The sequence below is a fragment of the Lampetra planeri genome, chromosome 39 (assembly GCF_965212315.1).
Source record: "Lampetra planeri chromosome 39, kcLamPlan1.2.h2, whole genome shotgun sequence".
Lineage (NCBI taxonomy): Eukaryota > Metazoa > Chordata > Hyperoartia > Petromyzontiformes > Petromyzontidae > Lampetra > Lampetra planeri.
Window position 1 is genome coordinate 2,881,783 of NC_136145.1, and position 15,131 is coordinate 2,896,913.

The window sequence follows — 15,131 nt, forward strand, 5'->3', positions numbered from 1 at the left end:
CCCTAAAGAGCTGCCCGCGGCGAGTGCCTGAGCCAGTGGGCATCAAGGACCCCCTAAGAGCTGCCCGCGGCGAGTGCCTGAGCCAGTGGGCATCAAGGACCCCCTAAGAGCTGCCCGCGGCGAGTGCCTAAACCAGTGGGCATCAAGGACCCCTTAAGAGCTGCCCGCGGCGAGTGCCTGAACCAGTGGGCATCAAGGACCCCTCAAGTGCTGCCCGCGGCGAGTGCCTGAGCCAGTGGGCATCAAGGACCCCTAAGAGCTGCCCGCGGCGCTCGCATTTTTCTGCCTGTCCCGACCGTCGGGCTACTGCTGCTGCTGCCACCCGCCCCTCCCTCCCCGTCCCGCGCCGTCCCCCCCCTCCACCTCCCGCTCCCGCTCGCTCCGCCGCGGCCCGTCCGTCCCGCTCGTCGCTCCGTTCGTGTCCAGCGAGCGAGCGAGCAAGCAGCAAGCAGCAGCAGTCGCTTTCGTCGCCGTTGGCAGAGAGAGAGAGCGAGCGAGCACAGGGAAGGGCGCCAAGGGGAGAGCGAGGCGAGAGGGAGAGACGCCGGGGCCGCGGCAGGCACCGCCGCCGCCGCCGCCTCCCTCCATGTTGGATCGGCGCGACGCGGCGCGACGTCGTCGGCTGTCGCGAACGGGCGCCGCGACCGCCGCTCCGTCTCCTCCCGTCGGTCCCCTTCCTCCTGCACGTCCCCTCCAGCAGTAGCAGCGGCAGCGCAGGCGGCGCCCAGACGGCAGCAGCAGCAGCATGTAACTGCCCCGGCGGGATCCATGTCGACCGAGCAGGACAAAGAGGCGGGCGGGAAGAAGCGCCACAAAGGTGAGGGGGGGTGCCGCGCGGCGGGCAGAGGCCGCTAGGCCAGGCCGGGGACGCGGCCTAGGCTCGTCCGGCGGTCTCGGGCGAGGAGAGCTTTGCCGAGAGAGGGAGGCTCTCCCCACTCGTCTCTATCCCCTTGTGTGAGGGGGGGACGGCGTTAAGATCCCACACGAGAGGGTCGAGAGAAGAGTTGCTGACGGAGATTTGGTAGGAACTCTCGGACTAAGGGTTCCTATAGATGAGGAGGGGGGGTCCACTGGCTAGCAGAGATCTTTGACAGGGATGGAGCCTGGAGGAGAGGGGGTCTAGATGGTTGATCCTTCGATAAAGAGTTTCCGAGGCGTTCGTCTGGATGAGAGGATCTGGATTGTAGGTTGACTGAACGAGGAGGAGGGGGGGGGGACCCAAAACTAGGGTTTATTCACAAGGTGGACTTGTGCTAAAGGTTTTTTTTGGGATCTTGGGGGTCGTTTGTAAGAGGGGACACACGTATGATAGAATTATTGGATGGGAAGGGGGCTTCTCTGAGACTGCGATAGGGAACAGAATCATTAAAAAAATGTTACTGGAGGAATCCGATGAGCAATGAAGCTGTTTTAACACATGTCCAGCAGATAGTTCCAACCTAGCTGGACCCATGGCAAGTGGTTACCCTGAACGAGGGGGGGGGGAGAATTCGATGTTCTCTGGGCGACGGAGCCCATGGATAAGAGAGGCCTCGTGGTGGCAAGGAGGCTGAGGTTTCATCTTCACCATCCTAATCTCGCCGCCGTACCCGAGGTCTGGTGTCTCGGCACGTGCTGGTAGCATCGGTGCTCGCTCTGGCGTTTTGTGGCGTTTGCGTTGCTGTTGTTGCTGGATTTGGTGTTCGTGCCGGTGTCGTCTCTACGTGTTGCTGGTAATGCTGCCATTGGTTTTGTTGGTGTTGCTGGATTTGGTGTTTGTTACTGGTTATGTGTTGATGTTTGTGCATCATCTTGCCGATGTTGGTTACTGCGCAGCAGCTATTTCTGCTGCTGCTGATGGTGGTGAGTGATACTGTTTGTGTTGCTGTAGTGGGGTTGGCTGCTGTTGGTCGTTGTGAGGCTACTTGTGGTGTGCACGGGATAATCAAGAGCTGTGAAAATCCCTCTTGCTTGGTGCCGGGGTAGGGGAGCCTGAGCCTTTTGCCAGGGTCTTAACACGACGACTCATTCCAGCCCTCCTATTCATCCTCGTCCTTCTGCCCAGCCCCACTTTTGTGTCAGTGTTGGGGACAACTAAATTGCTTAACGTATGGCTTTGGTTTCAAAGGTTGTGAAGGTTGCACCGCACATGACGGCGGTTTAGCCGCTCGTGGCCACGTAGCAGGAGGTGATGGCATTTATGAATCTCACACTGCTAGATTCTGGCATCTTGCTTATTTGCTGCTTATACGTGTGTACTGTACTGTGAGAACGGTTTTTTTCTCGTACTATTTCACCGTTGACAATGGGCAGAAGAAGTGCCATCGCGATCGTGAGATGTTGAAATGTCTTCAGGTTGCATTCCAGGACAGCGATTTGCGTGAGCTGCTTACAGGCTGCTGCTGCTGCTGCCGGTCCTTGGGCACAATTTTAAACAAGTCTCTTCTTCAGCCTTTATCCTACGAACCTCATTTTAATTAATTCCCAAATGTGACGGTACGCGAGGCAGCCTTGTCTTTGGGGAGCATACTTGTTGAGTTGATGTTTCATTTTTGTAATGGTTCTAGACGTTTCGTGAAGCTGTACAAATTCCGTTAATTGTGATTAAAATATTGGAGAGCCTTATTTGCATGCCCTTTGATCAAACTCTTATTCGTCTTATTGGCCATGAATCTTTAAAGTTACATCATTATCGTCAATCTATTGCCACTGCAAATCCAGATAACAAACAGATAACAAACTTGATTGTAAATGAGTAGCTGTTCAAAATATTCTGCAAGTTAAGCAGCAGCCATCAGAAATCATTATACACTTACCGCCACTTCTGTTGTAATCCCATGTTAACATAGGGCATTTAATGAGGCACGAAAACAGTGCCACAAATTTATTGTCAAAACTAAATAAAGAAAAACCCTAAACGTTTGGTGAGTCATGTGCTCTAATAGTCTACAAAATAGTAATTGCCAATTCTAATATTGCCATTGGTGTTCAAAACGTTTTAAATACATTGACTAGCTGATGCTTTTTGTTGCTTAAATTAACCACTTCTGATCACGTAAATTCCAAACGCCTGGATTTTACAAGGAACTCTACTTTGTCCTCAAAAGAGCAGGATAATTTAGTGGTGGGGGTGCACGGTATATCCGTTTTTTTATTAAGTCCCATTTTAGCTCAAGACCGAATGTAGACTATTTATAGCTAGGAGTGTGTTATATTGCTTTTTGTATTATTAAAATGTATAAAATGATATTTAAAAGAAAGGTAAAACACATGTCAACTAGGAAACATCTAAAGCCAATTCTGGAACACAGTAGGTAGTTACAGTACTAAACTAGTACTACTTGGCGCTAACTCATCGGCACAGTGTAGTGCCGCAGCTATCAACATGTCTGCACAAACACCCCCATGATATGCGGGACACGGTATATCCGCCCACGTTATTTCGAGGACACTGCTTGCACGGTACGTAAGCTAATAACACAGGACTGTGTGCGAGTGTATTTTGCACCGCGTGAGTCTGTTTTCAGTTACCCAGTGCTGTTTGTTCAACTGCTGAACAGCCATCAGTCTGAAGTAGAGCTGGAATGATTAGTGAACTCAAAGTTGTAATCGACTACTTTTTTGTGGTTGATTACTCGTCCCCCCCTCCCCACATCCTGCCTCCCGAAGGCAGGAAACCCCTTGCAAGCCATGCCCAACGTGATGCAGCTAAGGCCGATGATGTCTTCAAGCCCCGCCCATCACCTCACATCTAGTGGCACACGTGGGAACAGAGGTGAAACTTCCCCCCCCCCCCCCCCAAATCGTTTTGTGTTATCCGATTTGTCGAGTATACAAGCAGATAATCGGTATAGTAATCGATTAGCTAAGTAATCGGATAGGCCAGCTGTAGTCCGAAGCTCGCTTTGGTTGTTAACGTTGATTTGTTTTTGTGGGGCAGCAGGCGCAGAGGCTGACCCGGATGGGAAGGACCTCTTTGGTCCACAGGGGAGCCCAGAGAAGAAGAAAAGAAGAAATAACGCGCAGGTAGAATGTCGCACCCACTGCCCAGCATCGTTCATTCGCGAGCATCGTCTCAACCAAAGATTTGTAACACCCATCGTTACCTCACAGTAGATCCTCCATCCTGGGCTCCATATCCGAGCCTCGCAGCCCATCTGCTCTGCTTCAAGTGGACGGAGTGCACAGCCTCTGGTTGCCAGTAGCCCTTTTCAAATTCGTGCTATGTTATAAAAAGTTTTGCTGGCTGGCTGGTGCACGGGCGGGGAAGTGCACGGTCACCACGCGCATCTGCCTGATTTCACCCGCATCACACAGCGTCGAACCGGGTTCATGCGTCACGCTGACGTCACACCTCCCCTCCCCTCTCCCACCCTTCACCCTGGCTGTGTGTTCGGTGCAAATGCGTGACCAGTGCCAGTTATAATTCATGTACTGCCCTTCAACCTTCTGCTGGATGAAGGGCTTCCTTCCCATGCCTTGTTGGACAGAGGTTGTTTGACCATACGTGACCATGCTGGTCAGTGCAAGTTGGTGAATGGGTGAGGACCCAGGATCAGGTCAGATCTCGCTCGCCACTGATTTTAGCCGTGGCTGAGAATGTAACTTCAGTGGCTGGGTTCATACTGCAGTGCATGAAGCACTGTGATCTCCTCCCCACGGCTGTTTTTACGTGGAAGAGAGTAATGCAATTTATTGCAACCTATTTAACAAAATCCTTCCTGTAAAACAAAGCAAAACTATTCAAAATGCTGCAAATCATATATTTCAAGGGGGTACTTTATATATTTTGTTGTAATTATTTGGTCGAAACGGTTGCATTAAATCAAGTGATTTAAATTTGTGTAAAATGGGTTGGCATTGTTGAATTTGTGATGTCTTATCTCTCCAGAATCCACAGTCCATAGGTCTTGGACTCTACTGTCCCCTTCTGCCCTCCATTCTTTACTTTGTATAATCTTGGCTTTTCTCTGCATTCATCTGGAAACAAAAAATGCAGCGGTTTATTTGGTCGCGTGCTTTCTTGGACACATGTGAACTTGCTGAAACCGAAAGTAAATTGTAAGATTACTGCGCAGTAAATGTCAATGATGTTTTTTTTACCAATCCTATGTATTTGGCCCCAAGTCTTTTTTTCTACGTTTTAACCTTTTGTGTAAAATAACAATTGTTTTATGCAGCTGTTAACATGTGAATTACTCCATTATTTGAAACGGTCTGCTTCATCGTAGGTCTGAGCATTATCCCACCCATTGATGGGTATTAAATACTTTTTAAAGTACTTGGAAAACCCTCGTGCATATTGCCTTAAAATGGGACATTGTGCAATGAGGACTAACAATCACAATTTTCTTCCATAATAACTTACTGTTATTGTCTGTTTCTGCCTTTTTACTGGACACAGAAGCAGTGTACAGGCATCCTTTGGTTTTGTGGAATCTTACGTGATTTCTTTGGTATTTACAAATGTATACTTCACCGTACCGCCTGTGATGACTCGGGCAAGGAATTTTACATTTATTGTTCACGCTGCTCTTTTTAGAAAACGAATACAGATGATCGTAGTGGTTGTAAATTCTAATGGTGTTATAGAATGGCTGTAAAGGTGAGTTATGGCATGTAATCGCGATTTTTGCTTATAACTATAAAAATCTAATTACCAATATATCTGCATTTGGGTCCCCAAAATTATGGCCCGCAGTCTTTTTAACTCACTGGAGAAGCTCAATTTCAAGTTCTAAATGTATTTCTGTTTTGTGATAAACACTTAAATGTATGCAATCTCCTAAATCAGTGAACCAAGTAATTTTTCTGAAATGTGACATTTAAATCCATAATATTTGTGAAAAGCACGATAACCAGTTTGATCCACTGCTAGATGAGGTCCTTCCCATACCTTTCCAGTCATGGAGGTCGTTTAATCATACTTCACCACGTCCATAATTGTGGATTCGTGATAATACTCATGCAACAGCAGTACATAACAGGAATCCCAGCATACTCTGCATTTAAATATTAAATTACCATACTTGTGCATATTCTGTAAATGGCCTTGCTTTCTCAGCGATAAAAAAACTGTTGTGTTAGGGATCACTGTTTAAAAACAAGTACAGTCTTTCTGTGCTTGTCACAAGCATACGGCTTTGCATTAAGCTTTGCCTACCAATTGTGTGGCCATATTCTAGATTCTTTCATAAAAAAAATGTATTACCTCCTACAGTGCTTATCTGATTATAACAATTAAGAAAAGTAAATGGGCTTGGGCAGGACATATTGCTCGACAGGATGGTGGCCGATAGACGAGACTGGCAATTGAATGGCAGCCGAAGGAGAGAAACACTCCTTAGAAGATGATCACTGCGGAGATGGGAGGGATGAAATATTTTTCTCACAGCGGATATACAATGGCTGATGATGACGATCACATGGTGAACAACTCTGATGTATTTTAAATTGCAAATGTATATGTCGACTGTTGGACATTGGACAGCAAATGACGATATGATGTGTCGTGCGTTTCAGGCTCCCCCTCCCATCTCGGAGTTCGCCCCTCCTCCGACCCCAATGGTGGACCACCTCGTGGCCGCAAACCCGTTTGACGATGACTTCATCCCGTCCAAGGGGCCGATGGCTCCCAGCGGTTTCATGGGCAGCCGTCCCGGCTTCCCGCCGCCCGGGCCCTACGGCGGCTACCGCATGCCGGGCTCCGTCCCGCCGAGGATGCCTTACGGAAGCCCGGGTTACAGAGCTGGCCCGCCGCACCACCACATGGGCGGGCCCCAGGGGCCGCCGTTTCCGCCCAATTACATGGGCATGGGGTTCGGCCAGGGTGGCGGAGGAAACTTCGGCCACCCCGCCAACGTGGGCTACGGTCCGCGCGGCGCCCCCATGTTTCATCCAGGCAGAGGTGGGCCGAATTTCAGTCCGCCTCACGGCCCCATGGCCGGGCCGGGGGCAGCGCAAAACTTTGGTGGGCCCGGACCCGGTCCCGCCTTCAGCCAGGGCTGTCCTCCGACAAGTAATCCAAACTTTGGGCCTGGCCCTGGAATGAACTTCATGCAGAGTCCCCCACAAGGTGTAAATCCAAACTCAAACATAGGTGGTCCCAACCAAAACCTTCCACAGGGGAACGGGCAGAACCTCAACCACATCGCCAACCAAAACTTCAGTCAAGGACTTCCTGGTCAAAACATGAGCCAAAGTCCCAGCCCTATCATGAGCCAGCTTATGAGCCAAGGCACAATGAGATTAAACAATGGGCTAGGACCTGGCCAAGGGTTCGGGCCAAGTCCTGGTCAAAACAACAAGCACGTGGGACCCGGCCCCAACATAAACAGCCAGAGCCCCAGCCAAAGCTCCAGCCAACAGGGACCCATTCAGAACATGGGCCAGAACACAAAAGGCTTCGGCCAAGCCAACAACATCAACCTCAAGAGCTTCAACCAAGACAGTAACATGTTTGGTGGCCAGATTGGCGGTGATACCAGCAGCCCGAGCTCTAATCAGCCCATGGGCGGCCCAACGGTCAACTCCAACCAGACGAACTCGGGCCCCAACAATGGCACGCTAGACGGCAACGCCAACAGCGGCGGCCCGGCGCCCAGCGGCGCGTCTGCCCCGACGGGCTCTGTGAACAGCCGGCCCGTGGGCCTGGGGGGCGGGGGGCCTCCTCCCTCGTACGCGTGTGGAGCCTGCCTGCAGGAGGTGAGCGAAGGCCAGGAGGCGATCCCGTGCGAGGTGGCGTGCCAGCGCTGGTTCCACCGCGAGTGCGCGGGCCTCTCGGAGCTGGCCTACAAGCTGCTGGCGCGCGAGGACTGTGCTGTGTGGGCATGCGACGGGTGCATGGCTGGGGGGGACGGTCCTCTGCACCGGCTCACACCCACGCAGGCGCAGACGGCGCAGCCCTCGCCGGCCAACGCGGCCGGCGAGTGACACTTGCCCGCCCGCGATGCCCGTAGCTTTTTTTTTTGTTGCAACCTCCAGTCCCCTCTGCGAAGCAACGCTACACTAAAGCTTGTGTCCACCGAACCTATAATAAGTCTGTAGCTGCCTGGGTCAGTCGAGCGACGGTCATACACACTAATACTGTTTTTGTGTCATTTCCAAATCATAGAGGATGCCAAGTTAACGTGATCCGTCGCGTCTGGCGTACAGTCTGGCGTTCACGTTCCTCCCAGCCACTGCTGCAAGATGATTGTAACTCACGGTGTCATCGAGATGTCATGCCAGGATGCACGTAGGATAAGCTTGTATAGTTCTAAACGGGTTTAAATGCCCATTTGTAATACATCACAGTACAATCAGCCTGCAGGAGATTTGCTACACGTTGTTCATAATGGGCAGGAACAAAAAAAATCCGAGCGGAATAGTGCAAGCTCACAGTGCTTGATAAAATAATTAAGATTAAATAGGTAATTCTCTCCACAGTCCCACAATTTTAAGTGCAAGTAAAAAAAAATTGGATGTAATTTTTACAGCCTTGCGTTAATTTCCGCCACTTAACCTGGTATCATCACTGTAAGTGGGCAGCGCTGTATAGCCATCGCCGAACGGTTACTTCACAAGCACAGACCTGCGCGACACAATCGATGAAGGGTCGCTCGCAATGCACGAGCGACGATATCTTAAAATTTGAGCGCATATGACAAGCGTGTGTACCCAGTAGAGGTGTCTTTACCAAAAAAGGGGCCCAAATCTCTCGTGGCGAATGGCCCCAGGAAACACCTGTAACCCGTATCCAATGTTTACCAGGCAAACTTGTGACTGTGCGCCAGTGAACAGCTGTGTTTGCAGACACGATCTCCCGCCAGAGTTCGTTTTTAGATCATCTCTGCTCGAGGGATGCGGTTCCGAGGCAACTCGTGTTGGTCCAGTGCTTATGAGAGGTCAGAGTCTGGCTTGAGATAATTGCTTTCTGGGCCACGTGTTAATTGCTGGTAATTATTCATATATAACTAGGTTGAAAATGCAACAAAAAAGACCCTTGACTACAAATTGACGCATTAATATATAGTTTTGCACAAAAACAAGGCAGGCAAAATTAAAGTGGCCTAAACGTTCTCTTCATATTTTATAAAACACTAAATGTGCTGAAGGGTCAAAAACACAGCGGAGCCCTTTGGTTTTTTTCAAAACATTACTCCAAATGCCATTTTTTTAAATTCAGATATGGTTTTGTTTAAACGTCTACCTGGAATGTTACTCAACCTGATGTTTGAAACGTGCATAGATTGGTTGTGGTGTTCTCTTATGAGAGCTTTGAGTTCCTGTGCTTGTTAAATCTAGCAGTGTGCCACGTGTGTTTTATGGGGTAGGCAGTGAAATTCCTAACACGACCCTCTGTTCGGGTAGGCTTACTGCGTCGTTAGCAGCAGGCATTCAAGATCTCCGTGTATTGGTTTCTGTGTGTCCGTTCGTGGCAGCTATAAGATGTATGGTTTTTCATACAAAATATTTCACTGGTTAGGGGTTTAGGGGATTGGGGGGGGCGGGGAAAAAAAAGATATCGACAATTTTGCTACGGTAAAAAGTAATGTGTCCCATGCTTTAGTGCTGTCGTGATGTTGAACTTGCGTCCATTGCAGTAATTTGAAGAAAAAAAAAACTTGTACCATAGTGACAATTTGTAGTGATGGATTTCTGTATCGTACTCATTGTTTACATGACTGGGAGCCATTGAGTGCATGAAGGGAATTTGAAGTTAAACACGTGTGCTCTGGATGAAGGAGCATCTGCTCGCTCACTCTGATCTGCACTGTTCATTTTCTTTTCTTGTTATTTTTTCATTTCTTTTTCATTAGGGACACGGCGCAAAAGTGTGAATTACTGGCAATTTCTTAAAAGCAGCCTTGGGGGGGGGGGGGCGGGTGCCTTTTCATGGTGGAGAAGTATGTAGGGCTTTCAAAGTTGTCATCGGTGATCAATAAAAATAGAAATGATGTAAAGGCAGAGACCCTGTAATTCAAAATAAATACATCATAGGTATGTTACCATGTCAGAACAAGCTACTGTATCTTTCTAACTGTGAATACAGTACGGTTTCGTTTGTGAATCTAAACGCAGTAAAATCAGATTTGTAAAGTGATGTGAAAACACGAGTTGAGTATTTCATTGATATTGTCATAACAATTTCACTTGGAGAATAGAAGTTTGGAAAGTTGGTTCCTATTAAAAGTGATTTGTTTGTGAAACACAGTTGAGATGAAACACAGTTGAGAAATCTTTACATGACCCTCTATTAATATCTCCAAAAAAAAGCGACCAGTAATTCTAGCAAGCCTATTTATATCGCATGTCCCGTGCGTCTTGCCAATTGGGCCCAGAGTGTGGTGTAACCGACAGCAGAGGGAGGCGGATGCATTGGGCCAATGACCAGGGGCTCGCCAGGCACCATGGTGTCCTGCTCTGCAATCCGTTCAGACGATAAAGAAAGAGAGGAAACCGTGCGATTTTGAGCCACTACGGAATGCAGGTGGTGCTGCAAATTTGCGTAAATGTTCTTCCATCCTCGTGAAACGAGCAGTTTGAACACGCAATCGAGGTGGGGCTGAACGAGGAGGGTGGAAGGGGTGCAGCGGCTATTTGAGCCCGGGGGCCTTGAGGAATAGGAATAAAGGAACCCATCATTTCACCCAGCGGTGCGGGGTAATTACGTGAAAACAGGCAGGGTCAGGTTCCTCCGTGGGGACGGATTGCGAGATTTATGTAGGAACGGCATATAATGGGTGTTTTTGTTTATCCATTGTGGTTTTTATTTTCTTTGTGCATACACCAAATTAAATACGGACGCATGTCGGATGTCGCAGATGAGATGCATTGGGATGCGGGAGAAATCTGCCGAATGAGCAGTGACGATTCCTGCAGCAATTGGGGTCTATTCGGACAAATAGCTCTGCATAGGGTCAGCCTATGATGAGGTGGGACTCTTGTGCCAGGAATCAACCGGCGGTGTTGGGCATGGGTAATGCTGTACATGAATAGAATGAAGAGATGGAAATGTGGGGGTCCTTTTGAGATAAATAGATGGCGTTTCTTTTTTTGTGAACGGTACTCTGCTGCTTGTGAATGACTCCACAAACTTCCCACACCATTTTACTTTCCGTTGCCTTGTTTGTATGTTTTGTATCAAAATGAAGACACGCAAGTTGTTAGCGTGGTCACAAGACGGTGTTGGCATTGCTCTTTGCTACATGAGGTTCATCGTGCTGGGTTATGCTTAGTTATATACTGTATCTATTGACTTAAATTTGCCCAAAAAACGAATGGCAATAAACCCTGATTGTTAAAGTGCACGTTCTTAGGTTTGCGCAAGAAATAATATATGACAGCCCCCTCTCCCCCTCCAGTAACAGTTGGTAAACTGATAGCCAAATCATATTTAATGAACAAAAGCCACTTTTGCTGCGTTCTCTTCAGCGCTGCCCATCCCAAAGTGTATAACACCTTCTTGTGTTAGATCTACGTTTGAGAGAATGCTAACTAACGATGCTAATCGATGTAACCTTTCAAATAAACGATGCAACACTAACCGCAAGGAAGGAAAAGGAAGGTTTAGAACACTTAATTTTGTTTCTTATGTTCAGCATTGTTTTACAATTTTGAGATTGTAGAAATGTACATGTGCAGATGCTGTGTTTACTTCCCCCCCAGTGTACAAACAACAACGCTGCTATGGTTTAAACAATCAAAGATGCCGGTATTTTTGGACTCAACATCACAAGAACGGTTGAATACTGTGTTTTTAAATAGTAATGTCAAGATATGTTTTTATGTGCTTGTTTATATAAAAAAAAATGACAACGTACTGTACAGCATCGAGGTTTATAAAAACGCGTGACGATAAAAAAAAGGGTGAATGCTCTTGCTGTAAGTGTGGTCTTCCTTCACGTTTGCTGTGTTCCATGGTCTGTGATTGGCACGTTAAGAAAAAAACAAGTGACGCTAATGTTCCATTCAGGTACAAAGCATTTGAATTTGTGTTTGCCCCCCTTTGGGTGCTATCAGTTACCATTGAGCGTTAAGTGCTTTATGAAGAAACGAGTGGGAATGGTGTCTTTAAAAGCATTATGTGCCGTAATGTTTGGCTTTTAGTTATGACTGGCATATAGTGGTATTAGACGAACATTCAGTGTCCTATGTTTTAGTAGATTTCTAGCATTTTATATACTGTTATTGTGTTGGTAATAAGCAAAAAATTAATTTTTATACTGTTTTCATACTCCATTACCATTACTTGTACATTGTTCTTTGTAATAAAAGAAAACAAATGAGCTGTTTCGGCGTTGTACTCTGTCAGTGAAGGGTCTACACTCCACAGTGAGTGCCATTCATTGAGTTATTAGTGTCAAGGAGTCCCACAATGCTAGAGGGCCGGGCGGCTGTACGTTGGGGGTTGGCTGGTGAACAGCACCACCTGTTGCTAACCTTTAAGGCCGCCATACACTCGAACTATTAAGGCCATTTGTTGCCAACAACTGTTAATGGCAACTCGTTGACTATAAGCGACTCTGCGTTCACCGCATCGCGCTCTTCAAGATACGCTTCTGCGTTCGTCTGGAACGCTCTTCCGACATTCAGAAGCCACTGGAGCTATGCACTTTTAAATCATCTAGATTGAAAACTTTTCTTTAGAGCTTTTTAAATCCTTTATATTAAGTTCACTTGCTTGCTTGCGCTCTTACGACCGTGCAAATCTTTCGGTCGTTTTTTAACCCACTTCCCGTGATCCAATCGAGCTGACATTTTGCACATAGACTCGTGCGTGACAATTTATTTTCGTGAATAAAAATTCCAAAATTTTACACTTTTTAGGAAAAAATTAATTATATTTAATTATCAATTGCTTAATGGTGGCAGGCAATCATCTGACCCATAGGTGGCAGCCATCTCAAGCCAGAGGACGAGAGGACTCTAGCCGCCACGCATATAAAGGATTTATAGTGAAAAACTTTGTTTTTACGGGTTAATTTTTTGTTGTTTCGTTGTCCTTTCCCCGCACCTCCGATTTGCACGGTTGGGTACATACGGTGCCAAAGTTCAACATACGATGGAAACTTGGTAAAGCAGTGGCATAGAGGAACAATGTTATGTGTAAACCAATCTTCCAGTTTATTTTTTTTACGAAAAGATCTCGCCTCTGGGGTCGATACAATCGGTACCATTTTGTGGGGGAAGTCACTCGTGGTTGTCCTATGAAAGAAAAAAAAACATTTCCATCATAGGAATGTGTAATATTCACCTGGTGACAGTTGCTGGCATTGTTATAATATTCCAGTGACTCGATCATCTCCACAGGCCTCGGGACTTGTGCCATTGTCTCTGAAATATGGTGCTGGCCAAAATAATGGGCGTATTATTATGATGCCCCATCGTGGTTTTTGCGAAGTTCCAGGTGGCTCCTGCAATGATTCATGTTCATATTATTTGCCCATTCTACCTGAAGTAGAAAAGCTGTCGTCACCATTACCTGTGCTGTGAAGAAGGGATATTGCCCAAAAGATCACCTACGATATACTTTTCTTTATTAAGGCATTTTAATTGATGAATGTGTTGAGTTTGTGTCATTGGTGCTTAGTGTACCAGTTCCAATGCATCAGCACCACCAAATAATGTTACATAACACTTCAAGCAGTTCATCTGTATGCATGAATGTTTGTCAACAGGATACCTAGACCACTCCACGAATATCAACTACCGAGGTGTCATTTGAAAGCTTGTGCTATGTTGTTCACGCGGGCGAGATTTAAAATGTTGGAACATGTTAACTGGCTTATTTGGGCTGGCACAACCCTGGCGGTGCTTATCCGCTCTACTATTTACAACGGCACCTCCGTTGACCACGAGGCCGTTTCAAAATCATACAGCAGATAGGAGCGTGCCCACCCCCCCCCCCCCCCTCATTGATTCCCAGTTGGACCTTCCTACTAGTTCCTTTAAATGCATAAATCACGCAAATCACATTTATTTGGCAAGATTTAAAAATGTGTTTTATTGTTGCAAAGTATGTGTTGGCAGCTTGAGTGAAAGCCGCTGAGTTTGGTTCTGGTCCATGCACTGGCAGAGAGTCATCGTCACAGGAGTGCAACGTGTCCGTTGTTGTACAGGACGATCCACTGCTGGATACTCCCACTAAAATATCAGGTAGGAATTATCGACAATATATCAAAGCCCGTTTAACACGTAGGATATCGCGATCAATATTATTCATAATAAAGGTTTTTTTGGGGTTAGGGGTCGTCCATAAATGACGTCACGCGATTTTGGACGATTTTTGACCCCCCCCCCCTCGTCACACGGCGTCACAAAAAGTCAGACCCCCCCTCAAATATGACGTCACAAAGCTCTGCCCCCCCCCCCCAAAATAAAACATGCTTCAAAGCGCTTTAAACTATTGTCATTGTAGTGCGTATTTAATGTGGCGCTGCACTCTGATGTTGTAGGAGAGAACATTAAAAAGTCTATTTCATTAAGTAGAACGTGTTGTCTATATTTAAAGTTGCGCATTTCGATGTGACGTCACATTTCTCCCCCCCCCCCCCTCGTCACACATCACAAATGTCTGACCCCCCCCCCCCCTAGGTGCGTGACGTCATTTACGGACGGCCCCTGGCTGTGTCGGGTGGTGGAGGGTTACGACACATTTATACCGTCGCGTTCTAACCCAAAAAGCCTCTCTCCGCGTCTCCCACCGATCTCAATCCTCCCCTTATTATCGAATCTGCTAACAGTCACCGTCTCTGCGAGGCAGGGAACCATCACTCTTGCGCAATATTCAATCGTCCGTTGAGAGCAAAAGTAATAGCAGGGTCTACACTATGGGAACCTCATTTGCCAGTAAAAAATGTTGCCAGATAGAAGGGTAAAGAACCAATTATCAATAGCAGGGTCATTAGAAGCGAGTGGGGGTATGCGTTGTAAATGGATCACTCGACCTGTCCAACGCAGCTTATGGACATATAGCGGCACGTGTGGCAGTAGCCTCCGTGCAACCCTCAACGATTGGAAATCGGCGGGTGTTGCTGTTGGGAGTGGTTTAGGCAGAGATAATTGGTGAGTCAGTTTTAACACGTGGGCGAGTTTAACGGCACGTGTATATTTACGCGATCTAAATCACACAAAAAACCCTGTTTAACGCGCAGGCTTTCGCGACCAAA

General features: G+C 47.3%; 1 protein-coding gene across 3 annotated transcripts; it reads left to right on the forward strand.

Moving 5' to 3' along the window:
- Window positions 1-338: 338 nt before the first annotated feature.
- Window positions 339-8,032, forward strand: LOC144731488 (pygopus homolog 2-like). 3 transcript variants are annotated; one of them, XM_078612573.1, is made up of 4 exons: window positions 339-817; window positions 3,649-3,754; window positions 3,920-4,005; window positions 6,502-8,032. In XM_078612573.1, exons 2-4 carry the CDS (start codon window positions 3,670-3,672, stop codon window positions 7,909-7,911), a joined length of 1,581 nt encoding a protein of 526 aa, XP_078468699.1. In that variant the 5' UTR covers window positions 339-817; window positions 3,649-3,669; the 3' UTR covers window positions 7,912-8,032. The 3 variants fall into 3 exon arrangements, with proteins under 3 accessions (XP_078468699.1, XP_078468701.1, XP_078468702.1); XM_078612575.1 differs by lacking the exon at window positions 3,649-3,754 and having other exon boundaries at window positions 341-817; XM_078612576.1 differs by lacking the exon at window positions 3,649-3,754 and having other exon boundaries at window positions 345-817; window positions 3,923-4,005.
- The last annotated feature ends 7,099 nt before the right edge of the window (window positions 8,033-15,131 follow it).

Bases quoted from the DNA above. Each gene is read 5' to 3' on its own strand.
- LOC144731488 (XM_078612573.1), top strand. From the start codon at position 3,670: ATGCCCAACGTGATGCAGCTAAGGCCGATGATGTCTTCAAGCCCCGCC. The intron at 3,755-3,919 runs GTGAAACTTCCC...TTTGTGGGGCAG, and splicing joins TGGCACACGTGGGAACAGAG to CAGGCGCAGAGGCTGACCCG. The intron at 4,006-6,501 runs GTAGAATGTCGC...CGTGCGTTTCAG, and splicing joins AAAGAAGAAATAACGCGCAG to GCTCCCCCTCCCATCTCGGA.